General features: G+C 63.7%; 2 protein-coding genes across 6 annotated transcripts in view; one reads left to right on the top strand and one right to left on the bottom strand.

The window, feature by feature from the left end:
- ARHGAP44 (Rho GTPase activating protein 44) overlaps positions 1–3845 on the top strand; it is a 32254-nt gene extending 28409 nt beyond the window's left edge. For 4 of the 5 annotated variants that reach the window (XM_037409580.1, XM_037409592.1, XM_037409573.1 and 1 more), the window contains one exon: positions 842–3845. In XM_037409580.1, the coding sequence (XP_037265477.1) occupies positions 842–990 (149 nt within the window). In that variant the 3' untranslated portion in view covers positions 991–3845. The remainder of the gene's footprint in view (positions 1–841) is intronic. The other variant, XM_037409600.1, reaches the window with a different exon arrangement.
- On the bottom strand, positions 3672–27462 carry USP43 (ubiquitin specific peptidase 43). Its single transcript, XM_037400766.1, has 16 exons — positions 27284–27462; positions 19943–20360; positions 16141–16281; positions 12411–12511; positions 10840–10932; positions 10384–10519; positions 10173–10296; positions 9124–9286; positions 8909–9020; positions 7796–7899; positions 7382–7459; positions 7156–7285; positions 6660–7008; positions 6009–6167; positions 5050–5187; positions 3672–4975 (listed from the first exon to the last, which is right to left on the bottom strand). The coding sequence occupies exons 1-16, from the start codon at positions 27460–27462 to the stop codon at positions 4257–4259; spliced, it is 3144 nt and encodes a 1047-aa protein (XP_037256663.1). The 3' UTR covers positions 3672–4256.
- Between the last annotated feature and the right edge of the window lie 474 nt (positions 27463–27936).

Genomic DNA, 27936 nt, shown 5'->3' with positions numbered 1-27936 from the left:
CAGGAAGGTAGTGATGTCTCCGGGAAGGTGACAATATCCCTGGCAAGGTGGAACCATCCCCAGGAAGATGGTGATGCCCCCAGGAAGGTGGCAGTGTCCCCAGAAGGTCGTAGTGTACCTGGGGAGGTGATAATGACCCTGGAAAGGTGCAACTGTCCCCAGGAAGGTGGCAATGTTCCTGGTAAGGCAGAGCTGTCCCCAGGAAGGTGACACTGTCCCCAGGAAGGTGGCAGCGTCCCCAAGAAGCACCGCGAGCCTGTGTTGCTGTCCTGCTGTGGTGACCTCCCTGTCCCTGGGTTTTGTTGGTGTCCCCCCCGCGGTGTCCCTGCAGCATTGGGGGCTGCGCTGGTTGAGGGGGACAGTCTGGGTGGCGCTTGGGCAGTGGCAGGTGGCACCGGTCCCTGCCATGTGCCTGCGGGAGGTGTCACCTGGTGGAGTCCCCACTCTGGCAGCAGTGGCAGAGCCCGGCAGGTGCAGGCAGGACTTTTGCTACCTGGGGGGAGGTTGCTCTGCTCTCGGCGAGGGACAGTGGTGACACTGCCTGCCGCGGACTGTGGGACCCCCTCTGTCACATCACACGTGCAGCCTCGCCCTGCAGGTCCCCTGGGAGAGGGGACAGCGGTGTCACCTGTGCTCGCTGGAGGAGAGCAGAGCATCGCGGGGGGCAGGCAGCGTGGGGACAGCGGGCGGGTGGCACAGGCCCTGGCTAGGCTGGGGTGGCACGGAACAGGGACAGGTAGTGGCATCCCTGGTGGTGGCACTAACACGGTGCCAGCCCCGGTGAGGTGTCCTGCCACCGAGCCCCCACCTTGGCGTCCCCCATCGTTCTGCCCTCCCGCAGGTCTGCTCCGTTTTGAGGTCCCCTCCCTCCACGTCCCCCTGGATGCCACCCTGTGCCGGGACCTGCCAGAGGCACCGCAGAGACTCTCGGGGCCGGGCCCGGCTGCTCGGCAGGAGGAGGAGGAGGAATCGGAGAGCACAGCCCTATGACAGTGTCCCTGTCCCCAAGCTCATCCTTGCAGCACCCAGGGGCCAGCACCGGCCACCGGCACCGAGGGCCACCGGCACGCCAGTTTTGGGTGGCAAAGCGCCCGGTTTGGGGGCAGTCGCTGTTCTTTATTTCATTTTTTTTTTTGCCTTATCCAGACTTTGCCTTTCGACTGGGTGCCTGTGCCCCCCCCGCCACCCCGCAGCACCCATGGTCCTGGGGTGATGCCACCATCTCCTTTGGTGCCCTGACAGCAGGTGCCACTGGGTACCAGCCAGGTGACAATGAGCTCGCCGGCGCTTTGCAGCGGGATTTCATTTCTTCGGCTTCTTCTCCCTCTGCTTGTTTGCCGGAGCAGGATGGGACCTGACCAGCAATAACCTGGGGACGCACATGTGGCCCCCCCAGGCTCTCGGGGTGCTGGCGGGTGAGGGTACGCATCCCTTGGCACCCGCTGTCCTCCTGGGTTGGTGGCTTTGGTTGTGCATGCAAAGACAAATTAACAAAGATTAATTATCCTTTCCAGAGAGATAAGAGATAGATATATATATATATCGGCAGAGATATATATATATTATATATTTGTATATATATATAGAAAAAATATATAGAGATTTGGTTTTTTGGAGCCATTGCCGCCCACCCGGTGCACAGAGGGAGGATGGAAATGGCAGCGCTTGGCCCCCGCCCCGCTCGCGCCGTGCCCCTCGCCCCAGGTGGGCACTGGGGGGGCACCAGCACCCCAAAGCAATCAATAAATCCATGTGCCACCCGCTGTGAACTGCCCGGCAGCGCTGGCGTTTGGTTAATACCTGTCGGCGCCGGCAGCACCCTGCCTGGCTGTGGCAGCGGCGGCGGGGGGTGTTATGTGGGGGGGATGAGGGCTGGGGGGGGCGATGGTGTGGGGGGTCGGTACGGGATGTTGTGGTCCTGCTGCCATGGGGCAGCACCAGGGCTGGATTGGTGCCCACTGATGGAGGCTCTCGGAAGGTGCTTTGCTGTAGGAAATGGGGTTTAATGAGGGTTGGGGCGATAAAATGATGGGGATTTTGCTTTGGGTGGGCTGTTGTGGTCCTGGTCCTGTGAGATGAGGCACCGTCAGATCCAGGGCCTGGTCCCAGCCCAGATTTCGGGCTGGTCCCAGTCCAGATTTGGCATGGTCCCAGCCTGGATTGGTACCTACTGATGGATTTTGGGCATGAGCCCTCAGAGGGCACTTTGCTGTAGGAAATGGGGTTTAGTGAGGGTTGGGTTGATAAAATGATGGGGTTTGCTCTGTGCAGGCTGTTGTGGTCCCGGTCCCATGGGATGGGGCAGCGCCAGGCTTGGGGTGGTCCCAGTCCTGGGGTGGGCACCCACCTGGTTGCAGCAGGTCCTTGCCTGTGTTCTGGGGCTGAGCAGCGTGTGTGCAGAGGTGAGTACCAGGGTGGACGGGCAGCAGTGGGGTTGTACGGCACCAGGAGCTCCCCCAGTCTGGTGGGATGGGGTGGGAGCCCAGACTCCCCTTCGCAAGGCGTGGAGAGGCATGTCCATGAGGTACAGGGAGGGAATGCTCTGGGGGATGCTGCTGCCTGGGAAGGCATGGAGGCACCTCTGGGGCATCACACCTATGGGTGCCGGGGAAGGTAGGGTGCTCTGCCTGCACTGGTTATGGTTTTTTTTTTTTTGGGGGGGGGGATCCCCAGCCTGGACATGCCACATCCTTCACCCCGTTCCCCATGGGATGCCGGGACCATGCAGGGGGATGCCACCCATGCAGCTCAGCAGCATGGCAATGGCTCAGCCCCAGCGACACAAACACCCACCAGGGCAGGGCAGCACCCAAGGGTAGGGAAACCGAGTGGCCCAGGGTGCTGGGGTGGCACAGCCCTGGAGCGCATCTGCATCCCATCGCAGTCCTCCGTGCTGGTGGTCCAAGGCAGGGCCTCTGCAAAGGAGGTAGGCACAGCATCCCCGAGGTCTGGCACAGGGATAGCCACTCGTACTGGGGCTCCCACCCCCTCCTAGCTGTGGCTTTGCGGTGCAGAGCAGCATTCCCATGCCACTGCCAGCACCCATGTGGTGGTCCTGGGCATGGTGGGCACCCATGGGTGCCTGGGGGAGCCTACGGTGCCTAGGGCTGCTGCTTGCCTGGTGACACGAGTGACAAACCCACACTTGTCCCCTGCTGCCAAGCAGGGACACAGCTGTGGCACAAGCAGTGACACCACTCGGAGCAACCCTCCAGCAAAAGACGGTCTCCTCTGCCTTCATGTCCTCCTCCACCTCAGCCCAAACCTACTTCCATCTTTACTGCCATCTCCACCTCCATCTCCTCCCCTTCTGCCTCCATCTCTGTCCCCGTCTGCATCACCTCCTCCACTTCCACCTTCATGTCTGCCACCTCCATCCCTGCCTACGACTGTGGCTTCACCGTGTTTCTCCAGCCATTCCCATCCTCTGCCATGGTGGACACAGCCACATGGTACTGTGACTCTGGTGCTCCTGTCACCCCCCCCTGCCCCCCTCCCTGACATCCCACCGGGCACACAGCCACCATGCCAGGTCAGGATCAGGCCACCATAGATCCTACCAAGCCCTGCTCCCAGGCTGAGCCCCACCCTCCCAGGGCACAGCACACACCGCAGTGCCGGGACCACCACCAACCCCTGGGACCGACGCTGCCCCCAGGCACTGCACGGGCTCCTTTCTTGTGTCTTTAATAGAAACCGCCGGCGGTGGGGCAGGAGCCCCCACGTACAAAAGCTGGCTGGAGGAATCGCGTATTGCATAGACCTTGGTGTGGGGGTCCCGCCCGCCCCCCCAAAATAGTCGCCTTTTAGAAAACAAAAAGCGTCTCTGAATAAAACTCTCCTGGTACAATAAATACTCTCACGCCGCAGAGCCGGGGAGCCTGTGCCAGCCCATCTGCTCCCCGGGAAGGGCACGGGGATGCCCCCGGCTCAGGGTGCCCCTGGATTCGGAGCCCCCAGATCAGGATACCCCTGTGTTGGGATGCTCCCAGTTTGGGATGCCCCTGGGGTGGGAGCCTCTGGTTTGGGATGACCCAGCTTCAGGATACCTGAATGCCTCCACTTTGGGGATGCCCTGGTTTGGAAGCCCCCCAGGTCGGGGTGCCCCAGGTTCGGGATGACCCTGCTTTGGGACGCCCCTGTTTGGCATCCCGTTTCAGGGGCCCTTGCGTTGAGAAGCCCCCAGTTGGGGAGCCCCCAGTTCAGGACCCCGTGGCTCGGGCTGCCCCGGGGGGGGGATGGCCACCGGCCGTGGCTCAGAAGCTGGACTCGGGCACGGCCGGGTGGCGCAGGGACCCCGCCGGCTGCCGTCCCCGCTGCAGTGTGGCTCCAGGGGGACCCCGGGTGGGCAGGTGGGGCCCCCCTACGCCCCTGCCCAGGGAGGCCGAGCGCTGCAGGCCCCCCTCGGGGCGCCGGGGCAGGCTGGCCGAGCTCTGCGAGCGTGCCATGGCCACCAGGTTGGGGGACAGCTGGACTGGGGGGACACCCGCATCCCCCTCCGGTCGTGGCAGCCTGGTGTGGCGCAGCCCCCCCGGCCCCTCCCCGCTCCGCCCTGGGCTGCTCTGGCTTTTGGGGGGCAGGCGCAGGGACCCCTCAGCACCAGCGCTGGCGGCTCGCCGCAGCATGGGCACACGGAGGGGCTGGCGGGGGGCTCGGGGGGTGCCTGGCTCCTCCTGCCCCTTGCCAGGCTGTTTCGGGGGGCTGGCTGGCGCAGGGCTGGGGGCTGGGGGGGTGTCAGGGCCGCTCTCCCCACCTGTGCCGAGTGGGAGCAGGGAGCGGCGGGTGCAGCGGGGCCGGCGCCCCGACTCCAGGTAGGCCACCAGCCCCCCCGGCCCCCCCAGTGGGCCACGCTCCTTGCAGGCGAAGGACCAGCGTGGGGGAATGGCCCGGGGGGGGGGGGCACTGGCCGGCGAGAGCTTGACGCTGAGGCTGCGCCCCTGGACACCCCGCACCAAGGGTCTGGCATCGAAACCACCTACAATTAAAAACATGGTAAGCGGGAGGGGCAGGGAGCCACCCTGGGGTGCTGGGGTGGGAGCGCAGCATCACCTTTCTCCGGGGCAGCCGGGGCATCGGGGGTGCCAGGTGGGGACGGCGGGGTGGCTGGGGGACACGGAGCCGTGGTGGCCCGCGTGCTGCCACCCAGGCGGGCCAGCCAGTGATCCGAGAGCGAGGAGGCAGTGGAGCCTGCGGGAGCGGGAAGCTGGGCTGGGCTGTGGGGCGGGCGAGGGGTCTTGCTGTGCCCCCAACCCTTGTGGTCAGCGTGTGTGTGACAGCACATGCGTGCCTGTTCCTGCATGTGTGCGCAGCGGCATGTATGTGTGTGACACTGTGCGCGTGCACATGTGCACACTCGGCTGTGCTCTGTGTTCGTGTGCCTGCCCACTGCACCACCCGTGCGCAGGTGTGCATGTGTGTCCACGTGCATGTACATGCAGCTGTGCTCTGTGTGCATGTGCTGAATGCAACACATTTCGCTCTGCAGCACGTGCATGTACCATACTGCGTGCATGTGCATGCGCTCAGCCGTGCCGTGTGAGTGACTGTGCGTGTGCACCTACCACACTGCTCACACATGCGTCTGTAAGTGTGCGCGTTTGGCTGTGCTGTGTGTGCCCACATGCACCGGCATGCACGAGCACATGTGCAGATGGAGCTATGCTGTGTGCGTATGCGCCTGCCATACTGCCCGTGCAAGGTGTACATGCATGCGCAGCTGTGCTGTGTGTGCGTGCATACATGTCTTCCTGCCATACAGCCCATGCATGGCTGTGCACGCATGTCTGTCTGCATGTGTATGCAGCTGTGCTGAGTGCATGTGCATCAGTGCTGTGTCTGCACACCACACTGTGCACGCGTGCAGCTGTGCTCTGTGCGCACACGCGCTGAATGCACACGCATCTGGCTCTGCTGCGCGTGTACGGTGCTCTGTGGGCACACGTGCACTTGGCTGTGCCATGCGTGCCCGGGGTCGTGGCCTTGGGGTGCAGGGAGGTGGGGGTACTCACCCCTGACGGAGCTGCTGGCTGACCACGCGGGCACGGCGTTGCGGCGCTGGTAGAAGAGGATGTAGGCGCTGCGGGTGCTCACCTCCGCCTCCTGCACCCCCTCCACCCTGCTGTCGTCGTAGCTGTACCACTGCCCATCCAGGGCGTTGCAGCAGTAGGCTGGGGGCAGGAGGTGAGGGGGAGACAGAGGGAGTGAGGGGGGGATGTGGGCTCTGCCCTGTAACCCCCAGCCCCAGGGTGCAGTGGGTAGCATGAGCCCCACAGTGCAGGGGCAGCCTGGGGGGCGCAGGACACTGCTGGGGGGCACAGCCCAGTTCCAGGCCTGCCCCGGCATGGATGCACCAGGACCCTGTGCCCCCTGTTCCCCAGCCCCCCTGTGCCATGCCCCATGGCACACCACCCTGCAGCACCCCCAGACCCCACGCCATGCCCCACACCACAGCCGTGCAGGGTCCCCCAACCCAAAGCCATTCCACATGGTACACCTCCTTGCAGTAACCCCAAGCCCCACCCCATGCCCCATGGCACAGCACGATTTGCCCCCAAACCCCATGGCATACCCCCTGCAGTGCCCCCAAACCCCACACCCTGCCCCACAGCACACCGGCTGTCCCCCACCTTGCTCCCACCCCCCGAGCCCCCCATGCTCACCAGTGTAGTGGCCACCCTGCATGCTGCCGTGGTGGTTGCAGACGGCGTACAGGTCGTAGAGGTAGTCGCGGGGGCAGCTCGGGGGCAGGCAGAGGGGGGGCTGCCAGGGCGCCCAGCGCCCCAACAGCTGCCCACCGGCCTGGCCCCGCTGTGCCACATGGGGGGCCATGTCGAGACCCCGCAGGGGGAACCTCACCAGTGTGGTGAGTTTGTGCCGGTGCTCAGCCACCTGGCGAAAGCGCTTGAGGTGGATGATGAGGATGTCAGGCAACGTCCAGAGGCTCAGCTTCACCGTGCCCTGCTGGGGCACCTTGCAGTGCGGGCAGCGCCAGGCATCATCCGGGGCCAGCTGGGGACACCACATGCCACGGCCACCTCCCTCCCCAACACTCCCCCTGCCACCTCCAAAGCCCCCCTGGCACCACAAGCACCGACAGCCACCGTGCCGCGGCGGACCTGCCGGGCGCAGGCGGAGTGCGGGCAGAGAGCCCAGTACCTGCTCCTCCTTGGTGTAGAGCTGGAAGCACTCATCCAGCGTGCAGCTGTGCTGCTGCCGGTGCGCTTGCTGCTGCAGCCGCACGCTCTCGGCGTCCTGCACCACCTCCTCCTGGATGTTGCCGAAAAGGCTTGGGGGAGGGGGCAGGGGGTGACAGGACACGGGGGATCAGGAAGGGTGACCTGGATGATGGGGTGCCCCCCCACCATGGGTGCAAGGGACTCACCGCTCTTTGGTGCTCATGTCCCACTCCACTGTCAGCTTCACGTGGGGAGGGCCACCTGCCCCGCTCAGCTGCAGGGCTCTGGGGGGCAAGGACGAGGTGAGTTGCCCCCAAACCCCCCTGTCTCCATGGGGTCACCTCCATGCCAGCCTCCAGCGGCAGGCAGGGACAGCCACCCCCCCCCCCAGCGCAGCACCCAGAGCAGAGACCCAGTGCCCAGGGAGTGTGGTAGCACCCATAGTGACACCACTGGCCACACAGTGACACTGTGGCCAGCCACAAGGACACCTTTGGCCACCAATGGTGACACCACAGCCACCCACAGGGACACTGTGACCAGCCACAGCAACACCACTCGCCATCCCGGGGGGGTGAGGAGACATCCTGGGGACAATCCTGTCCCTGCAGCACCCTTACCTGTCGACGGCAGGGTGGCAGAGAGGGCGGGGGTCCTGCGGGGACAGGTAGGCGCAGGGGGGCGAGCCCCCGGCCAGGCGGATGCGGAAGAGGGCTCCCGTGCCCTGCAAGGGGAGAGGGGGCTGTGGGGCTGGTGGGGGGCAGAGCCCCCCTGCCCTCCGGCAGCACCGGGGGGAGCTGTGCTTTGTGACATGGGAGAAAAATGTCCCCAAAAATCAGGTTTCTTTGATCCCTGTGTTTGGGCTGGCAGGGGACTCCCCCCAGGACGGGGATGCCGCGCTGGGGGATGACCTGTCCTGCTGGCCACGGTGTGGCTGGGGGGCAAGGGAGCGGCACAGGGACACCAGAGCCTGTGGGATGGTGGCACCTGGGTGCTGGGGAGGCTCTGTGGTGGGAGCTGGGTGGCACTGCGGCCACCCATAGAGATGCTGTGGCCACCCATGGTGACACCATTGCCTACCTGTAGTGACAATGAGACCACCCACACAGACACCACAGCCATACACTGTGGCCACCCATGGTGACCAGCTAAAGGGAGACCACTGCCACCCACGGTGACACTGTGGCTGCCCACTGTGACAGCACTGGCTGCCTGCAGTGTGAATGTGACCACCCACTGGGACAGCATGGCCACCCACAGTGACTATAAGCCACCAACACCAAGAGCACACACACCCCTAGGGCCACCACAGTCACCCACAGTGCCACCTTGGCCAACCACGGTGACCCTGCAGCCAAGCACAGCTCCACACATGGTCACCCATGACTCGACCAGGGCCACCCAGGGCTCCACGATGGCCACCCATGGAGACACCAGGGCCACCCATGGAGAGACCACAGCTACCCAGGGCTTGACCAGGGCCACCTATGGAGACACCAGGACCACCCATGGCTTGACCAGGGCCACCCACGGCTCCACCATGGCCACCCATGGAGACACCACTGCTACCCATGGCTCGACCAGGGCCACCCACGGAGACACCAGGGCCACCCACGGAGACACCAGGGCCACCCACGGCTCCATCACCACCACAGCCGTGACAGCAGCAGGTGCCAGCAGCCCCAGCTGAGCATGCCCTGGGAGGGGACAGCAGTGCCCCACCTCCAGCTCACCTGTGCCCGCAGCTCCCCCCGCAGCAGGGCCCGCAGCTGAGCCAGGATGCTGTGCTGGAGCTGCTCCCAAGAGACACCCCGCTCCTCCCGCAGCACCAGCGGTGGCCCAAACCTGGGGACAGCAGGGGACAGCCGGCTGAGGGGGGACACCCCCAAGCCCCCTCCCCCCGGGGCGTCAGGAGTGGGGGCAGCGCGCAGGCAGGGCGGGTGGGTACCTGGCGAGCTGGGGGCCGGTGCCCGCCGTGTTGCAGAGCAGCAGCAGGATGCGGCCGGCCGCCCCGCGGTGCAGGCAGTCGGAGGAGCGGGCGGCCGCGGGCGCCAGGCGCTGCCCCTCGGGCTGGGGGGTCCCGGGGGAGGCGGGCAGGCTGCGGGGGCACCCTGCGGGCAGGGCAGGGTGAGCCCCGGCCCCCCACACTGATGGGGGGCAGTTAAGGGGCTCTCGTTTAGCGCGGGTGTTAATTAGTGTGCGGGAGTTAATTAGTGCGTGGGGTCCTCCAGGCAGAGCGGTGTCAGTGTGGGGTCTCCTGCCCGCCCACAGCACTGCCCCCCGCGCCCCCAGGCCTCCCACCACCCAGGGCATGGCCTCCGCCAATCACAGCAGAGCACCACCCCGCCCGCCCAATCACGGGCAGGAGGGGAGAGGGGGAAACAGACTACCACCAATCACGGCGGCGCACGCCTGCCTCCAACCAATCACGGCGGCGCACGCCTGCCTCCAACCAATCACGGCGGCGCACGCCTGCCTCCAACCAATCACGGCGGCGCACGCCTGCCTCCAACCAATCACGGCGGCGCACGCCTGCCTCCAACCAATCACGGCGGCGCACGCCTGCCTCCAACCAATCACGGCGGCGCACGCCTGCCTCCAACCAATCACGGCGGCGCACGCCTGCCTCCAACCAATCACGGCGGCGCACGCCTGCCTCCAACCAATCACGGCGGCGCACGCCTGCCTCCAACCAATCACGGCGGCGCACGCCTGCCTCCAACCAATCACGGCGGCGCACGCCTGCCTCCAACCAATCACGGCTAAAGATCTCAGTTTCCCACCAATCCCAGCGGTGCGCAGCTGTGCCTGACCAATCCCAGCACTCACGACACCACTCCCCTCCCCCAGTCAGGGCACACCTCAGCCACCAATCACAGCGAGGGCCTCCCCCACCTCCCACCAATCCCCGTGCACAGCTCCCACCCCAGGCCGCTCCCAACCAATCCGAATGGTGTGGGCAGGCAGCACCAGCCAATCGGGGCGGGGGGGCGGTACCTGCGCGGCGGGCAGGGGGCGGCTGGAAGGCGTACAGGGGCGCCCCCTGCCCCGCAGCACCCAGCTCCTCTGTGTCACCCAGGGAGCGCAGGAAGCCCCGCGGGGACACCTCGGCCAGGATCACCTACGGGACAGCACCCAGCGGCCTCAGCACCCCAAGGGGTGGCCCGGCCCCCCAGCTCCCCCCCCCTCCCCTCCAGCCCCCCGTTACCTGCTCCGGGGGGATGCAGCCCTCCCGTGCCACCATCTCCCGCAGCTGGGCCACAGTGCCGAGCAAGGGTACAGCCAAGCCCACCCGCACGAACCGCCAGCGCTCACATTGCAGCACCAGAGTGACGTTGAGAGCCCTGGGGACACCGCGGGGACACGCACGCACCTCAGCGGGGGTAGCCGTCACGGGCTGTGCTGAGGCCCGACGTCGCTCATGACCGCGCTGGATGGACCCCGTGCCCCACTGTGGCCACCACAGCAAACACCCATTGGACACTGCTCCTGCGGCGGCAGCTGTCACCCATCCCCGATGCTGCCACCACTTCCCATGTTAATGATTTACCCCAAAATATGCAAATTACCCTGGTTGGCATGCCCTTCCCCCTGCCCCGCCAGGCAGTGGACGTGATGCTGGCCACGCCGGCGAGCGGCTGGGGAGGCACAGGGCTGGGCTCACCTGGTCTGGCGCAGCGGGATGGGCAGGGAGATGCACAGGAAGGGGTCGAAGGTGTTGCTCTGCTTCAGGCAGTGAGGGCACGTCAGGGAGGACCTGCGAAACACAGCCCGGGGGCGTCACCAGCGCGGGCATGGCACCCTCAGAGACCTGCACCTTGGGGCTACGGCGCCCTGCCACCAGCACCACCCATCCTGGGTACCACATCCCAAGTGCTGCATCCCGTGGGGCTTGGGTGGCCCCAGCATCACACAGGGTTTGTGCAGGCTCCTGCCAGGGCAGAGCACCACAGCCCATCCCACCACAACACCCTCCCGGTACCCCCATTCCCAGCCTGCCGGCAGGGGTGGGGTAGCAGCACCCTTCCAGGGGCTGCCAGCTCTGCCCACCCAGTCCCTGCCATGGCACAGCCACTAGCTCCAGGGGAGCCCTGGGGACAGCAAGAGGGGACGCATCCGCTCTGCTGGGGGGCATGGGCCACCGGGGAGGAGCACGTTCCCCCGCCCCTTCCTCATCCCCCACAGCATCCCACAGGAGATGCTCCACCAAACCTCAGTTTAAACGAAATTTTAATGTCAACCACCGCCTTACCTCCTATTTCTTCTTAATTAATTTTTATTTCTTTCTTTTTTTCCTCCTTTTTATTCCACAAAAAGGGGGGAAAATAAATTAAAAAAAAACCAAACAACAAACAAATAAAAATCCTGAGCCCTTGTTATCTGTCACCTTAAAAGAGCCACTGAGCTCCCTGGGAAGCAGCCACACAAATCAATAAATCCTTTTGCACACAGACAGCTCTGGCACGCAGAAGGGTGTGCAAGTGTCTTTTTTCATACAGGGTGAGGGATTACTTGAGGGAGGAAGGACTTGTGATGCCAGAAGTGTCCCCTCACGCCTGCGATGCCGTGGCATGGGGGCAGGGTAGCCAGACGCTGCCCACCCAAGCCTCCCATGAGTGCCAGCCAGATGAACACGTGGGGTGTCCCATCACCCAGATGTGGGGACCCACTCCCGGGATGCAGTTCAGACCCTGCTCTGGACCAGTCCTTAATAAACCAACTCACCCTGCCGAGCCAAAAGTCACCCAGCCCATCACCCCCTCTCTGCTGCACCCCCACAATCCAACACAGCTCCGTCTAACTGCGCTGCTCCCGGAGCTTCCTGGCTCATTCCTGGCGTAAGGCAGGAGCCCCAGGGCTGCAACAGGGGTGGGGAGTGGGCAGGACACCCCACTCACTGCTGCAGGGATTCGGGCTCTGACCCTCCCCGTGTCCTTCTTGGCACTCACAAAAATATTTGCTGGCATTGAATCAAACTAAGAAATGTCCTGAACCCCCTTGCTCGGCATTTCACCCAGCGCTGTGGCTGCCCCACCTGTGGGGGAAGCAGCTCCCAAGCCTGGGCTAGGTGGGCTGGCTGGCTGGAGCCCCCCTGCAGGGCTACACGCTCCCCAGCTCATCCCTTCCCTGGGCTCACAGGGTCTGGCCACCCACCAGCGAAGCCCCCCCAGTGCTGCCTGGAGCTGGCAGGAGGCCGAAGCCCCCGGCCGGGCAGGTCCCAGCCCTCCCGCTCACCTGTACTGGGCCTGGAAGTGGCTCTGCACGAAGCTCTGCCCACCGGGATGCTGGGCGGCTGGCGAGGGGCTGCCGGCACCGCTGCCCCCGTCCTCGCCGGGCTGTGGGGGCAAAGAGACAAGGCAGGTGAGTGCAGTGCCAGGGTGTCCTGTGGGGGCTGGGGACATGTGCCAGTGAACCATGCCCAGCTTCGGTGTCCCCACGGCACCAGGATGGGCTGAAGGTGATGCCAAAGTGACCCCCTGCCTGGCACCCACCAGCCCGGCACTGCTGTCCCCTCCGGGCTCCCTGTACGCCTTCTCCTGGGCTATGTCCCATCCACCAGCCAACACGGGGTGCTAAGGGTTAATCCCCCTGCCCGCATCCCTGCCCCAGCACCAGCCCATGGGCAGGGGGTCTGCTGTGGCAAGACCCCCAAGGGCCACCCAATGCAGTCTGGCGACTGCAGCTCCTGAACACCGAGGAACTGGAGCTGGGAACGCAGTCCATCCTGGCTGAAATCCTCCAGGAGGGAAGTCCTGGGCAAGGCAGCTGGGTGCCTGCAGCAGCCCCTCCAGCAGGGGAATGCTTGGGCGGGGGCAAGCTGGTCCCCCACAGCATCCCCCCCAAAGAGCCCCAGTACCCCCGGGCACACCCTGCAGCATGGGCAGCCCCGACAGGGAGGTGCCCACAGCACCCTGGCACCCACTGTGCAGGCAAAGGCACCCATGGGTGCTGGGAGCAGCCGTGCTGTGGGGAGAGCTGGGGCAAGGGTGGGATGGTGCAGGGGGCAGTGTCCATGTGTCTGTGTCTGTCTGTCTGTCCCTGCAAGACGAGCCCCTGGAGCCAGTGTGCGCGTTCCTATGCATGCACCTGCCTGAGGCAAACAGGACTGGGCACAAATTAACCGCATGCAAATCACCAGAACCAGGGATCTAAAAAAAGCCTTGGCTGGCACGATGCCCTCCCAGGCAGCTGGGCCAGCGTGGGGCTCAGAGCCGCCCAGAAAACCAGCCCCGGTGCTGCCCGTCTCCCCCGTGCCTTTACCAGCCACATGCCCAGGCGTGGCACCTGGCACGTCAAGCCCAGGCACAGCACCCCAGCGTGGCACCCCAGCATGCCAAACCCAGGCATGGCACCCGGTACACGGCACGCTGAGCCCAGGCATAGCACCCAGCACCCCAACTGCCCCGGAGCTGGGCTTTCAGGGGCCACACGTCCGGCGCAGGCGGTGGGAGTGCTTGCTCCACCACCTCCCCATGTCACCACGTCTCCTGGCTCAGCCCCGGGCAGTGGGGTGCCCACCTCCCCTCCCACACCACGAACACCCGACCCCTCTCCGGGCCTGACACACGGGCACCCTGAGCCACCGCAGCCACAGCTGGGTCCCCACAAGCCCGTGGCACATCCCTGAGCAACACCAGGGCCCCTTCCCCAAGAGAATCCAGCTGTTCTGCGGGCCGGACACTGCTCGGGGTGGGCGAATAAGGGAGCCCTCTCTCCATGCCCCCTGCTTGGTGCACAGGGATACTGAAGCACACCCTCTGCTCTCCCTGCTCTCGGCAGGGACTGACCCCGAGGACGGTGCCGGCAGGCTGCCCGTGTCCCTGCCGCTCGCTCCCAGGGCTGGCACAGGATCCTTTCCTCTGTCCCAAGGAAAGGCAGGACCCCCGCCTGGAGAGGCGGCTGATTTTCTCAAATTTGGGGGACTCCAGCACTGGCTCCAGCAGGTGAGATGTGCCCCAGGGACCCCAGCAAGAGCCAAGTCCTCTGCTCCACTCCACAGGGAATGGGGACACTGGGACACAACCATGTTACACAGCCAGACCTGCCTGGTTAGGAAAAGCCTCCTGCCCTGGGAACTGCGGGGAGCGCCCGTCCCTGCTTACAGAGGACAGGAGTCACCGGTTTCACCACCTGCTACAGCCACGCAGAGCCCGACGGCAGAGGAGATGCTGCATAAGGGAGCCTCGGTAGCTCGGGAAAGGACTGGGCTATTTTGGGATAAGACAGGGAAGTTTTGGTGTTGCTGTGAGTGAGACTGAAAATCAATGAGGTATTTGGCTCATGGGAGGTGGATTTTCCTCGTGCCATCTGCTGGCACCGAGTCCTGCTGAGCCTGACGTGTCCTTATGGCCTGCCCGGGGCCAGGGTCCATCTGGTGTGGCAGAGAGGGGACCTGGACAGGGTGTGTCCCACGTGACCCCCAAAAGCCAAGGGGGATGCCACCTCCTCCTCCTCCTCCAGCCCTCCTGGCAGCCAAGCCTTGGTCCCTCCCTCGGTAGCCTCAGAGCCCACTGGGTGTCACAGCAGACACCTTGTGGGCACCCATCAAACATCCAGGAGGTATTTCCACCCCTGCAGCCTGCCCGGCTACAACCTCCTCAGCTTCTGCTTTCCACCAGCTGAGCTCCCCTGGTCGCTGAGCCTTGGCACTGGCTTGGCCAGGAGCCATCCCCCTCCTCCCCATCCTTCAGTATCTGCACAAACCCTCCTACCCCAGCCCGTGCTACCCAAAACCAGGGCAGGCACATGCATGCCCACCTCCCACCAGACACTTCAAAGCAATTTATAGACTCACAGCCCCCACTGGGCATCCCATCCGCAAGGACATGGGTGCACAGGCACCACTCAGGTGGTATCCCCCACAAGGAGCCAAGACTGGAGGATGCCAAGCAAAACCAAGGATGCAGTGGGGACACAAAGGGTCCTGTCCCCAGAGCCAGGCAGCTGCTGCAGGCATTGCCACCGCACCACCTGCCGTGCAGGCAGCCGAGGGCACCATCGGCGTCACACCACAGCTCATGGCACACACTGGCACCTCGCATTTCACAAGCGAACAACGGGAGCTGCCCGCTGCCAGGCTCCCCCAAACAGCCTGGGGTATCTACGTGGCCCAGGGAAAGGCGGGCAGGGCTGAGGATGGCTCAGCTCAGCGCAGGGATGGCTGCAGTCCCCTGGGCAAGCAGGGCTGGAAGCCACAGGGCTGCCCCAGCCCAGAGGCTTTGGAGATGGGCACCACAGCCAAACTCTCCCACCTGGGACAGAGCCATGCCCACGCGAGGCTGGTGGCTGGGCAGGTGCTGCTTGCAGGGACCCCAACCTGCCCCCCCCAGCCACAGCCGCAATGCCCCAAGCTGGGGACAAGGAGGATGAAGCTGTTCCCAGGACCCCCGTGCCCAAGACGGACATCACCCTGAAGCAGGGGCAGCACGCTGCTGCGCCGAGCCAACGCGACAGACACTGGCTGCACAAACCCATCCGCTGCAACAGGCAGCGCCCCGGCGGGCAGGCAGCCAGCAGGCAGGGCCAGGGTGATGCCGCGAGCGCAGATGGATGGAAGGAGACTTAATTACTCGTTTTGCCAGCAGCAAAGCCGCTGCGCTGTAATTACAGCGGGCTTAGCTGGAGGTGGGGAGGGACCGGGGAACCAGATCTCCTCCTGACTGAGCAACACCAAGAACCAGGGTGCCCACCAGAAACGGGGTGCTCCATTGGATGGGCCCCTGCCGACACCCCCACTCTCCCAGCACCCCAAGCACCGTGCCCAGCCCCGCAGCACCCAGATCCCACCACCGCCCTGCCCACACACCAGCCAAACCACATCACCCGCATTGCCATCCCGTAGCAGGTTGGGGGGACAAGCCCAGCACACTCCCTCCCAGGGCATCACGGCTTCTTCGGTTCCAGATGTGGCACAGACACCCGCCATGAGCCAGGGTGTGCTGCCACCCCGGCCGGGGCCACCCACCTCCTCGGGGACACGGGCCTGCAGGGCAGGGGAGGCGGCACCCAGGTCCTCGTGCATGCGGTCCAGCAGCCAGAGCAGGAACTCGAGGGCGTCGTGCTGCGCGTTGCCCCGAAACTGCGAGCTGTGCTTGGAGACGATGTTCTGCAAGAGATGGGCAGGGTGGGCGCTGAGCCTTGGGCCATACATACTCGGCACTAACGAACGGCCAGTTCATTAGCATCCATCGTAAAAACCCATCCCAACCCAAACAGCATCTGCCCTCATCTTGCCTCTGCAGGGACACTGTGGCCACACGGGGACAGCGGAGCAGCGGGGACACGGGCACACATGGCCGAGCAGCAGCTCGGTGGCCCATCAACGTGGTGTCTCAGCCCTCAGCTGCCGGGATGAGGCTGGAGGGGGACAGCTTGCTGCAGGTGAGGGGACAGGGAACACAGCCCACACAGGGAAGCCCAGCCCAGAGGCACCCACCAGTGTCACCTGCCCTGTGCACGCGGCGTAATGCCCAGCGTGGGGATGCTCCAGCCGGCAGCAGCTCCCCCCAGGCCCTGCCTGCCCTTTGCCCCCCCACCAGCAGCCAGCCTAGTGCCTCCCCCATGCCGCAGCCCCCCCCCGGGCAGGCAATGCTGGCAGCACCAGCCCAGCCACCAAAGGCCCTAGAAGAGACAAGGGATGTTCATACGGTCAAGCAAAAGCGGCAGAAGGGAAGCCCCTGAGCAAACCTCCTGCATCCCAAAACTGGGGATGCTCAGCCCAGCAGAGCCTGGCACTCAGCAACCTCTGACTGAAGCACAGCAGGTGAGCGGGGAGGGAGACCAGGGATGTCCCTGATGGAGCCACATGCTGGGGGTTCCCACCAGCCCCCGCTGAGGGCAGTGCTGGGGAGGGGGTGCTGCCAGACCTGCCAGGCTCTCTCCCTGCACCCAAAGCCCTGCCAGCTGCCCCTACCCAGGGCTGCCTTCTGCTCCCCACCTCTCCTCCCCCTGGCTCTGCAGGGAGGTGCTCACTGGGCTCCCCGCAGCATCCCCCCACCTCCCCCTCCCCTTGCCTCCACCCTGGGACGTGCAGCTCCGTGCACAGCCCAGGAATCAGGCCTGGGGCAGCCACAGGCTGATGAAACCACCGCATGCTCCCTGCGGGCACCCTGCCCTGAAGCCCAGGTCCCCGTGCCACTCGCCGCAGCATCCCCCGCCCCACAACTTCACCCGTGCCTGGATCAGGTCCCACTGCCCTGGCCCCCCACCAAGCCACCGGCCACGCCACAGCATTTTGGCTTATCAGCATTAATTTTCCTGCCAGGTAAGCGCTGTAATGCCCTTACAGGGGGCTCCCCCCTCACCAGGGGCTGTGGTGACCACAGCGGGGCTGGGAATGCCATGGGGCTGAAGTGGTGCCCGGGAAGGATGAGCCCACCGGCATGTCATCAGGCCACCGAGCCAGTGCTGAAGCTGGCTCCTCAGCCAAGTTAGCCAAGGTCCCAGCAGGGCTACATGCCTGGGTTTCAGGTGGCCCCAGGGGGGCTCAGCTGTGGGTATGTGCTGCCAGCAGATGCCACCCACCCGTGAGAGCTGCGTCAACAGCTCCCGGGGGAGCGGTGTGAGCCAGGGTGAGTCCCTGACCCCAAAATGCAGGCGGCATGGGGCTGGGAATCCCACTCCCGGCAGGGAACCCAGGGAGGGTGCCCAGAGAGCACCCAGGAAGGCAGAGCTGGGGGTCCCCAAGGACTCATCTTCAAGCCTGGGCCAACAGTAGCTGCTCAGAGACAGGAAAGGACAATTTTAGGATCTCAGTCCCAAGCCCTGCACGAGGAGTGAGAAACCCCAACCAGCTATGTGGATTTCAACCAGCTGATGCTGTTTAACCCTAACCATCCATGCTGCTTTTAACCAGCACAGTTAAACGGGACCAGCTGGGCAGGGATCAGACCTCCAGCATCACCAGCTAACACCCTGAGCCCATATCTCCCCCAGCCCCATCACACACTAGCCCTGCTCCCAGAGCACAAGCATCCTGGTACAAGCAGAGGGAGCAAGGCCACCACGGATGAGCTTCAAGCAGAAAGAGCTGCAAACTCAGCTCTTATTTTAAAAATCTTATGTAGGCTGATATATTTAAAAAAAAAAAAAAAAGTGGAAATTCATGGAAGATGCAGATAACCACCCGGAGGGAGGTAATTCAAAGTGAAGGCTGGAAGCTTTGTTTGGTTTTGGGTTGGTTTTTTTTTTCTCTGGGCCTAAGGAATGTGTGTGTTCGGGAGCAGAGGGCAAAGCAGCCCCGTGCCCTGCACTGCCAGGGCTCGTTACTTTGCTATGAGGAAATTAAAGGCAGTGAGCTCCTGCAGGAGCGCCCAGTGCACCCTGGCAGTCCCCGTGGGGTGGGTGCTGCCACCCCCAGGCAGGTCCCCTGGGAAAGGGGGGCACAGCAGTGGGTACCCCAGCCCCTGCCCATGCCACAGGTGCCGGCAGCACCACCAGGAGCCCTGACCCGGGATGGGGCCTGGCTTCCCAGCAGCTCCCCCGTGCACTTTGCAAAGTTACCTGCAGCAGCAGGTCCCCGCTGAAATGTCACCCGCAGACCCGTGTCCCTGCGCGGGGAGCTGCAATGCCAGGCTCAAAGCACTGCCCTGTGCCCGATACCCTGTCCTTGTCCCCAGGCTGGGCGCAGGGCCACAGCGCGCTGTGTGGCACCCAGCACGGGTGTGACGCACCCAGTGACAGGGCCTGAGGCCACTGAACTGGGTGCCCAGGGCACCATCCTGCCCTACCCACCCGCACGGGCAGCACCTGCCCATCCTTATGGCTCTGTGGGGGGCTGGGGTGGGGGTCTTGCCTGCCCAGGGAGGTCAGAGCAGGTGAAGGCTGCCCAGGCAGAGGTGGGTGACGGCAGTAGGGCTAGGGGTGTCTGGCAGGGCAAGGTGATGTGAGCAGGGGGTGCCAGTGGGTGTTGAGGGCAGGTGGGGGTGCCCGTGGGGGCTGTGGGAAGGGGTGCCATGCGGATGCATAGGCAGAGGATGCCAGAGAGTGCTGCAGGTGGGCAGGGGGATGTCAGTGGGGGGTGCCAGGGGGTGCTGTGGGCAGTGGGATGCCGTTGGGGGGTGCCGGGTGGGTAGGAGTGCCAGTGGGTGCTGGTGGGGGCTACTGATGGGTTCTTGGGGCTGAGATGCCAGTGGGCTCTGCAAGCAGGTGGATGCTGGTGGGGGGTACTGGTGGGCTCTGCAGGTGGGAGGATGCTGGTGGGGGGTACTGGTGGGCTCTGCAGGCAGGGGGATGCTGGTAGGTGCCAGTGGGGGGTACCGGTGGGTTCTTGGGGCTGGAATGCCAGTGGGTCCTGCTGTGGAGTACCAGTGGGCTCTGTGGGTGGGAGGATGGCAGTGGGTGCTGGTGGGGGGTACCAGTGGGCTCTGCAGGCAGGGGCATGCTGGTGGGGGGTACCAGTGGGCTCTTGGGGCAGGGATGCCGGTGAGCTCTGCAGGCAGTTGGATGCCGGTGAGCTCTGCAGGCAGTTGGATGCCGGTGGGGGGTACTAGTGGGTGCTGGTGGGGGGTATTGGTGGGCTCTGCAGCCGGGGGGATGCCAGTGGGGGGTACCGGTGGGTTTTTGGGGCTTGGGATGCTGGTGGGCTCTGAGGGTGGGGGGATGCCGGTGGGGGGTACCGGTGGGTTCTTGGGGATGGGATGCCGGTGGGGGGTACCGGTGGGTTCTTGGGGCGGGGATGCTGGTGGGCTCTGCAGGCAGGTGGATGCCCGTGAGGGGTATCGGTGGGCTCGGCGGGCGGGGTTGCCGTCGGGGCGGCGGGGCCGTACCTTGAACTCGGCGGAGAGCTGCGGCGTGTAGTCGCGGGTCCAGAGGGCGCGGACGAGCGCGGCCAGGCGGTGGGTGACCTCGGCGCGCGCCCCGCGGGCGCGGTACCGGCCCAGCGCCAGGAACTCGGCCAGCGGCGCCGTGTTGCTCAGGCACTGCACCACCGCGTTCATGAAGCAGGTGTTGCCGTGGTTCCGCAGCCCCTGCGCGCCCGGCGGCCGCTCCCCGCCGCCCCCCGGGGCCGCCCCGCCGGGCCGCCGCCGCCGCCGCTCCCCGCCGCCGCCCCCCCCGCCCCGGAACCCCCCCTCGTCGTCCTCCGGGGCGGCGCGGCGCCTCCCGCGGCCCCCGGCCAGGCGCGCCCAGGTGCGGAGCAGCCGCCCGGCCAGGCTGCCCAGCGAGCGCAGCGCCCGCCGCCGCCGCCCGCCCGCCGCCGCCCCCCGCGGCCGCCCCGCCGGGCTCCCCCCGCCGCCCCGCCGCCGCCCCGGGCCGCCGCCGCCGCCCCCCCCCGCCGCGCTCATGGCCCCCGGCGGCCGCCGCCCGCCCCCGGCCCCCCCGGCCCCGGCCCCGCGGCGGCGCGCATGGCCCCGGGCGGGCGCTGGGCACCCCCCGCCGCCGGTGCCGGTGCCGGTGCGGGGGCCGGCGGGGCCGGGCGGGAGGTTTTGTGCGCGGCCGGCTCCTCCCCCGGCCGGGCTGGCTCTGGGAGAGGGAAGGGAGCGGGAGGAGGAGGAGGAGGAGGAGGAGGAGGAGGAGGAGGAGGAGGAGGGAGCGGGGAGCTGCTGCCGCGGGCGGCAGAGCCGGCCGAACCCCGGCGTCCCCAGCATCACCGCGGGGTGCCCCCGCCTGCCGCCCCCAGCATCACCACAGGGTACCCCTGCCTGCCCCCAGTATCGCGCTGGGGTACACCCACCTGCTGCCCCCAGCATCACCCCGGGGCACCCCTGCCTGCCCCCAGCTTCACCTTGGGGTACACCCACCTGTTTCCCCCAGCATCACCGTGGGATACCCTGCCTGCCCCCCCAGCATCACCCCGGGGTACCCTCCATCTGCCCCCACCATCATCCCAGGGCACCCCCACCTGCCCCCAGCATCATACCAGGGTACCCCCCACCTGCTGCCAGTATCACCCTGGGGTATACCTGCCTGCCACCCCCAGCATCACCGTGGGATACCCCATCTGCCCCCAGCACCACCCCGGGGCTTTCCCAGTAGTCCCAGCCATGCCCACTGGTGCTGCCCTCAGCATTGCCCCAGGGTGTCACAGCGTCACTGTGTAGTGCCCCTGTCCTGCACCTCTGGGTGCTCTTAGCTGGCACAGGGGGACAACGTCACCTCTGTGCCCACCACACTGATATTTTGGGACGTAACGTGGCTCCCTCCCCACAGAGCCACAAAACGAGGGTGGCCAGCCCAGCACTGGCAGAGCCCAGAGGCTTTGGCCACCTCCTGCCCACCCCGCACTGGCTGGCACCCTGTGTGGGTGCTGGTTTGGGGGCCGGCAAAGCCTGGCTCCCAGCTGTAGGGACCAGCCCCGGAGCCCTCCCTGTGCAGCGTGGCCGCGAGGGAGGCAGGATGGCCGAGGCCACCAGGTCAGTGACCTGCTCTCCACCACAGAGGAAACCCACCGTGGTTTTTACAGGTGGTTTTCAGCCGGATCAGCCCCCTGGTCCAGCTGGATCCGTCCCATGGCACCATGCCAGCACAGGGAAGGGGGCTGCAGTGGGCCTGGCTGTTTCTGCAGCAAATCACCCTCCGCTCAATTGCAACCCAGCAGCAGCACGTTGCGCTTCAAACAGCTGCAGGAGACTTAAATCCCCCAACCCAGTGTGGCCGCGTGGGGCTGGGACCCACTCGCCTCTACCAGCAGCCCTGACACTGACTCTGGCCCAGGGCTGCTCTGGTGGCTCCACAAGGCGCTGAGACAGCCCCGAGTGGGGACTGGAGGCAGCAGGGCTGCCCTGTGAGCCGGCCAGCCCAGGCACACCTCGGGCAGCTGCCGTCGTCCTTTGTCAGGGCCAAGGGGCTGGCAAGGGACAGAGTAGGCAGGAGGTCCCTCTGCCAGGCAGGGGTGCCACTCAGTGTCACCTTGCTGCAGGGCAGGGGGGTGGCAGTGGCCCCATTGCAGCTGAGTCGCTCTTCTCTCCCCAGGGAGCTCCTGAGGCTGATGCTGAGCTGGGGAGGGGGTCCCTGGGGGGCTGAGCTTGCCTGTGGGTGCTGCGGGTGCTCTTCCATCTCTGCAGGTCTTGGCAGCCTCCAGCAGCATCTCCCTGTGTCCTGGGGAAGGGTCTGCTGTGCCAGGCAGCCTCCTCACTGCCTGCCCTGCCCTGCAGAGGAATGGGGCACCCACGAGCACCCCAGGCATGGGGACATGCTGCAAGCACTGTCCTGGGTGCAGCTGGTGGTGATGCGGGGTCAGAAGAGTTGGGGCAAAATGACGGAGGAAGGGCCAGGAGGTGCTGTGGGATGTCATGATCCCTTGTCCCCACGGGACAGCGTGTCCCTGCGCTGTGGGTGTGAGTTCGAGCAAGGTGGTGGCAGGGAGACGGGACCTCCCCAGGGGATGCCAGGCTGGTGGCCGTCAGTGTGGTGGGTGGCAGAGAGGCAGCAGGCAGGCACAGGCAAAGGGCTGTGTGCTGCCGCTGGGGCCAGACGTGATCTCAGACAAAATCCATCATGGCCTGGCGATGCTGAGCAGATGGAGGCAGAGCAGCTGCCCGCGCATCCTCTGGGGACAGGTGGCCCAGGGTGCTGGCGGGTTCAGGAGCTGCTGACTCAGAGAGGAGAGGAGACTGAGCCCAGCTGAAGTTTTCCTCCTGACCGCAGCCAGCCCTGATGGCTGTGGGATGTCCCCTGAGAGCCTGGCGTTGGTAGGAGGCCCCCCCACCCCCCCTGCCAGGCCTCCTGGGGAAGCAGCCCCCTTCTAGAAGCTGTGCAGATCATCCTGGGGGGCTGCCACCCTGGGACCAGCCTGGGCACTCGGTCTTTCCTCTCCTCCCAGTGAGATGGGAATGAAGGGGGGATGCAGCCCTGCCTGGTGGGATGGGGTGGACCCTCCTGTGCCCTGGGGGATCCGCTCCTGGGCTTGGCAGTGCTTGGCAGTGCTCGGAGTGGGCAGGCTGCTGGGATGCAGTGCAGCAGCCCCAGGCAGGATCTGGCCCTGGAGAAACCCCTCTGCACCATGTTGACTTGCTGCTCTAGCCTGGCTGAGGAAAGCTGCTGGCGCTGCAGGGAGGTCTCACTGTGTCAGGCAGTCAGGGAATGGCATCAATGGTGAGCCGAAACTCCAGCTACAGACACCTCCGTGCTTGGTGGTTTGTCTCTCAAACTGGCTCTGCACCCATGGTTCAAGTTCTTTTCTCAGCATCCTCCTGGCCAGAGTGCGGTGAAATCCATCTTTACAAAGCCAATATGTAAACTACTCCTTTTGGAAAGGCATCCTTAAATTAGGCTCCCTTCTGTACAGAGGTCACAATCCATAAAGCAAAGTCCCACATGCTCCCTGGGACCCCCAGCCACCCCCATGGCCCTGCTTACTTCACCAATCCTGCTGCAGAGCCCTAGGAGATGGAAACTGGAGTCTACTGAAGCTTTTGCATCAGGATACAGGGATTTTTTCTATCTGAATTATTTAACAAAGGCGGGTTGTGCTTCACACAGTGTGGGCAGAATGAAGTTTATCGAATCTAGAAAGCTCCTGGCTCACTGTAAAGAAAAGTACTTGTTGTTTCTCCCTAGTTGGTTTTGGCTGGACACTCAAGCCCGGCAGCATCCCACATGAGCCAAAACAGCAGTGGTGGGAGTGAGAGAGGGAATCCGAGCAGGGCTTAATGTTGAATTAAGTGGAACCAGAAATCCAAAGCAACTTGATAATGAAAGCAAGAAAAAGACTTAAAGAAAAAGCGAGGGGAGCCAGAAACTCAGAGGCAGGAGCCTGATTGAGAGAGTCGGATCAGAAACCGGTGTTTGTGAGGAGGGGATGGATAGGAGGCGAGACTTGATGAACACATGAAAGGGAAAATCTCAAATGCGACAGTGAAATAGCGTGAAGTAAAAAAAAAAAAAACCCAGACCTGCCAGAATTAGAAAGTATTAGATCCTGAAAGCGGCTCTCCTGGGGACCCCAGCAACCTGCAACAAAGTGTGGCAGCTAAATAGCATCGAGAGCCTCTCCGATCGCCAGCTGCCCCCCACAACGCTACGCATAGGGAATATTAACAGCACACGTCAGCCAGCGACTTTAAACTCTGCTCGGATTTTGATGTAGCAGCGCCTTTCCCAGCAGCGGGGCGCAGGTTGGCGGCAGCACAGCCCGGCTCCGGCAGCAGGCAGCAATACCTTGTTGACAGGTAACGCCACGTTATTCCGATCCAAAGCAATTCGCACACTGGAGTGAGCGCCAGGAATGCTCGCTGTGCTCACCTTCCTTTCAATAATACCGTATTTACAATCTTCCCTCTTCAAATCATTCTGAACGCGGTGCCTTCCTATTCAGGCTAAATCAAATATTTATTGGCGCTGCAGCACGCCGGCAGCGCTGGGTTGCGTCAGCACTTTTTCCCTAAAATGCCTTTTTTGGGATCTCTTGCCTGTCTCCAGCTTCTGCCTTCCAAGCTGCTGGTTTCTCTGTACCAGGCTTAGACTTTGGAGCAAATTTGGGGTGGGGAAAATCTAAACATCAAATGCAAAGAGAGGGGGGAAAATGCTTGCTTGCTATCATGGAAAATTCTTTGTTATGGCATGAACTGTCCTGGTGCCTTGGACACCAGACGGCTGGGATGAATATAAAAACAAGGACAGTTTTGGTTTGATTAGGGAGACGCGGTGACAGGACAGCACTAGAAGAGTCTCCTCTGGCTGGGCAAGAGTCTCTACACTAGAGAGGCACTTGGGTATTAGGATGAGCGCAGGAAAAAAATCCTGAATATATCTGAGCTGATTCAGGCCCAGCGGAGATCCATTTTCATGCTGCCAAATCACAATGACAATAAGAAAAAAGGGAAAACTTCGTACATGCTCACTGGGCCTTGCCATAGGACAATGTTTTCTTTATTAAGCCTCTCCCGCTCTCTTGGCACGGGCTGGGAACATCTGTGTGGCGGAGTGGAAACATGCTTTCAACAGCCCCCTGCTGCGGCCGGGGCTCGCGCCCTGCGGGCAGGTGAGGGTGAGCTGGGGGGAGACAAGGTGGGTCCCGGAGAATCAGCATGGTCTGGCTGCTGCCCACACCGCTGCCCATCCCGCTGCCCACACTGCTGCCCACACCACTGCCCATCCCGCTGCCCACACCGCTGCCCATCCCGCTGCCCACACTGGTGCCTGTCCCGCTGCCCACACTGCTGCCCACACCACTGCCCATCCCGCTGCCCACACTGCTGCCCACACCACTGCCCATCCCACTGCCCACTGTTGCCCATCCCACTGCCCACACTGCTGCCTGTCCCACTGCCCATACTGCTGCTCATCCCACTGCCCGCACCGCTGCCCATCCTGCTGCCCACACTGCTGCCTGTCCCACTGCCCATACTGCTGCTCGTCCCACTGCCTGCACTGCTGCCTGTCCTGCTGCCCACACTGCTGCCCGTCCCACTGCCTGCACTGCTGCCTGTCCTGCCGCCCATCCCTCTGCCTGCACCGGGCAGATTGGGGTGGCAGTCTCGGTGCAGGGCTTTGCAGGCTTAGGTAAATGGCAAGAGCTTTCTGGGCGTGAGCTAGGGCGAGCGAAGCCTGCGGTGGTTTTTAAGAGATTCTTGAAGTCCCAAGGAAATTTGTAACGCCGGTCTGCTGGTGAAATAGGGCTGATTATCTGATCGCATCGTTATGGGGAGGATGATTACAGAATCTCCAGCAACCCCCCATCGAATGGTGACACACAAGGTTATGACTCAAGGCAGAAAGAGAAAGCTTCCCCGTGCAGAAGACACCTCCTTATTCAGCTTCTCAGACTATAATTAAATTATAGATAGCAAACTAAGTTATTTAGTACCCTATTAAAGATGCATGGGTCCTGCCTTTTTTTGGGAGTATGTTTGAGGAGGAATAGCATCAAGGCAGGTAAACGCTGCTGTTCCAGGGATCTCGCATCGTGCTGATGAATAGCAATGAACATGCTCCATCGGTTTTGAACATGAAAGGCCAGCAGATAACCCTGAGCTGCAGGAACTCCTGCACTTTATTTGCAGCAATTTTGCTTTGTTTTTAATGCATATGTATGGTTCCTGGCTGCTTCACTGAGCAGGTATCTCCGGGCTCTTTTCACCCATTATCCCCTCTGAACTAAGATGATGTGATCTCTGCAGCAGGCACTGAAACCGGGGGTGGGAAGGGAAGAGCCGAGCCCCGATACAGCGGCGGTGAGCAGGGCTTGTGCTGCGCAAACCACCCGGGGCTCTCCCAGGTGTCACGGCCAGGCTGGGGGAGCTCAGAGGATTTGGGTGGGAACCAGCCTCCCACCTTGCCTGTCTCCAGGATAAACAAAACCATCTTGCAAAGCTATGTCCATTAAACTCCATCTTTGCTCAGCCGGGAACCTCATTTTTTGCTGGGGGACTGGGAAGGCACTGGTTTGGTGCTGGGAGGCAGGAACCCCTGCTCCTTCTGGGGACAGGGCTGGCCGGGGAGCACCGGCAGAAACCCAGCTTGCTGCAGGGCGAGGTACATGGGCGAGGAGGGATGGGGAGCCGATTCAGGTCTGATGTTAAGTGGGTCTCCAGAAACTCAGCGAAGAGCCAGTGGCCAGGGAAGGTGCATCCAGGTGGATGAGGAAGCTGGAGGCTGTAACAGGCTGCAGCAGTCTCCCCCTTTCCCGGGGGAGCTCACACAAGCCGAGACCCCAGCCACCCCCACGGGGCAGGGCACGGACACAGCGCTTGGCAAGGCTCTCCATAAAGCCATCGCTTGTGGCCAGGCACCGCTGGAATTCCTCACGGGTCTCCCAGCAATCCACGGCCTGCCTGGCCGGAGATGCTGAGACACCGCAGAAAAGGAGCACCTTCTCCAGAGGGCTGGCAATGCTGCCCTGCCTCAGGCTCTGCCAAGCCCCAGCGCCCGGCCCAGCTGGCCTGGAGGCTGCTGGAGGAGAGCCGAGCCAAATGCTGTCATTCCCTCAGCACCCCGCTACCTGGCAGAGGAGAGCCCAGGTAACTGGGGGAAGAGGTCAGGATGCACCTGAGCAAGCCCTTAGAGGACCTACGAAGTCCAGACTGCTTGGGAATCGCGCAGGGCAGCGGTCCAAGCCCCAGGGAGCCAGCAGAGATGCCTTGCTCAGCGCCGACAGACCCAGGGGTGCCTCCTGCCAACCTTTGCTCAAAATCCCATTGTTTAGAGCTGTGACACTACGATGGCTTTGCCCTGCAATCTCCAGCAAGATGTCCGTGCTGTGACCTTTCTTGGCAATCTCTGAGTACACCGAGTTCCCCAGGGACTTGTCACCCACGTTGAGCCCGGGGCTGGGCTCCTCCTCTCCTGCACAGCTGCCCAGCCCAGCTTGTGTTCGGGCTCCTGCTGGGACGAGCACTGAGCTATCCATTTCCACACAAGCAGATGCCCCGAGGTACTGAGGGATGTGCAAATCAACAACAACAAAAAATTAACTTCAGATGCTAGCGTGTTAAAACCCCTTACGGTGAAGCTTTTGTGCCGAGGACAGAAAAGCAAGAAGGGTGCTGCGAGCCTTTCTGCGGGGCTGTATGTCAGCGGTGGCCTGAGCCCAGGAGGAAGCAGCTCGCAGAGGGGGAATGGCATCAGAGGGCTGGTTGGAAGCCACATTCTTGGTGGTAAGAGGCTCTGATCCCAGCATTGTGCTGTGCGTTAATGGTAACAGCTAGAAACCTGGTCTCCCATCTCCCGGCCCAATGCCGTAAAGCCGATGACCGTTTTGCCAGAGTCAGCCATCGCTGGTCCGTTTTAACATAACTTTCCTTCCCCTCCCCAACAATAAGGATCATAAAGCCATTTCCAAAACCCAGCACATGCCTGACTTTCACTGACATTCCCTCCATCC

Source organism: Falco rusticolus, chromosome 1, assembly GCF_015220075.1.
Source record: "Falco rusticolus isolate bFalRus1 chromosome 1, bFalRus1.pri, whole genome shotgun sequence".
Lineage (NCBI taxonomy): Eukaryota > Metazoa > Chordata > Aves > Falconiformes > Falconidae > Falco > Falco rusticolus.
Note: the sequence above shows the minus strand (reverse complement) of the source record. Positions and strands in the feature narration are given on the sequence as shown.

Coding starts and splice junctions, on each gene's coding strand:
- USP43 (XM_037400766.1), bottom strand. CDS start 27,462: ATGGATAGCTCAGTGCTCGTCCCAGCAGGAGCCCGAACACAAGCTGGG. Junction 10,933..12,410: donor CACTTCCAGGCCCAGTACAG/GTGAGCGGGAGG, acceptor TGTGTTTCGCAG/GTCCTCCCTGACGTGCCCTC. Junction 7,460..7,795: donor TGCCACCCTGCCGTCGACAG/GTAAGGGTGCTG, acceptor CTTGCCCCCCAG/AGCCCTGCAGCTGAGCGGGG.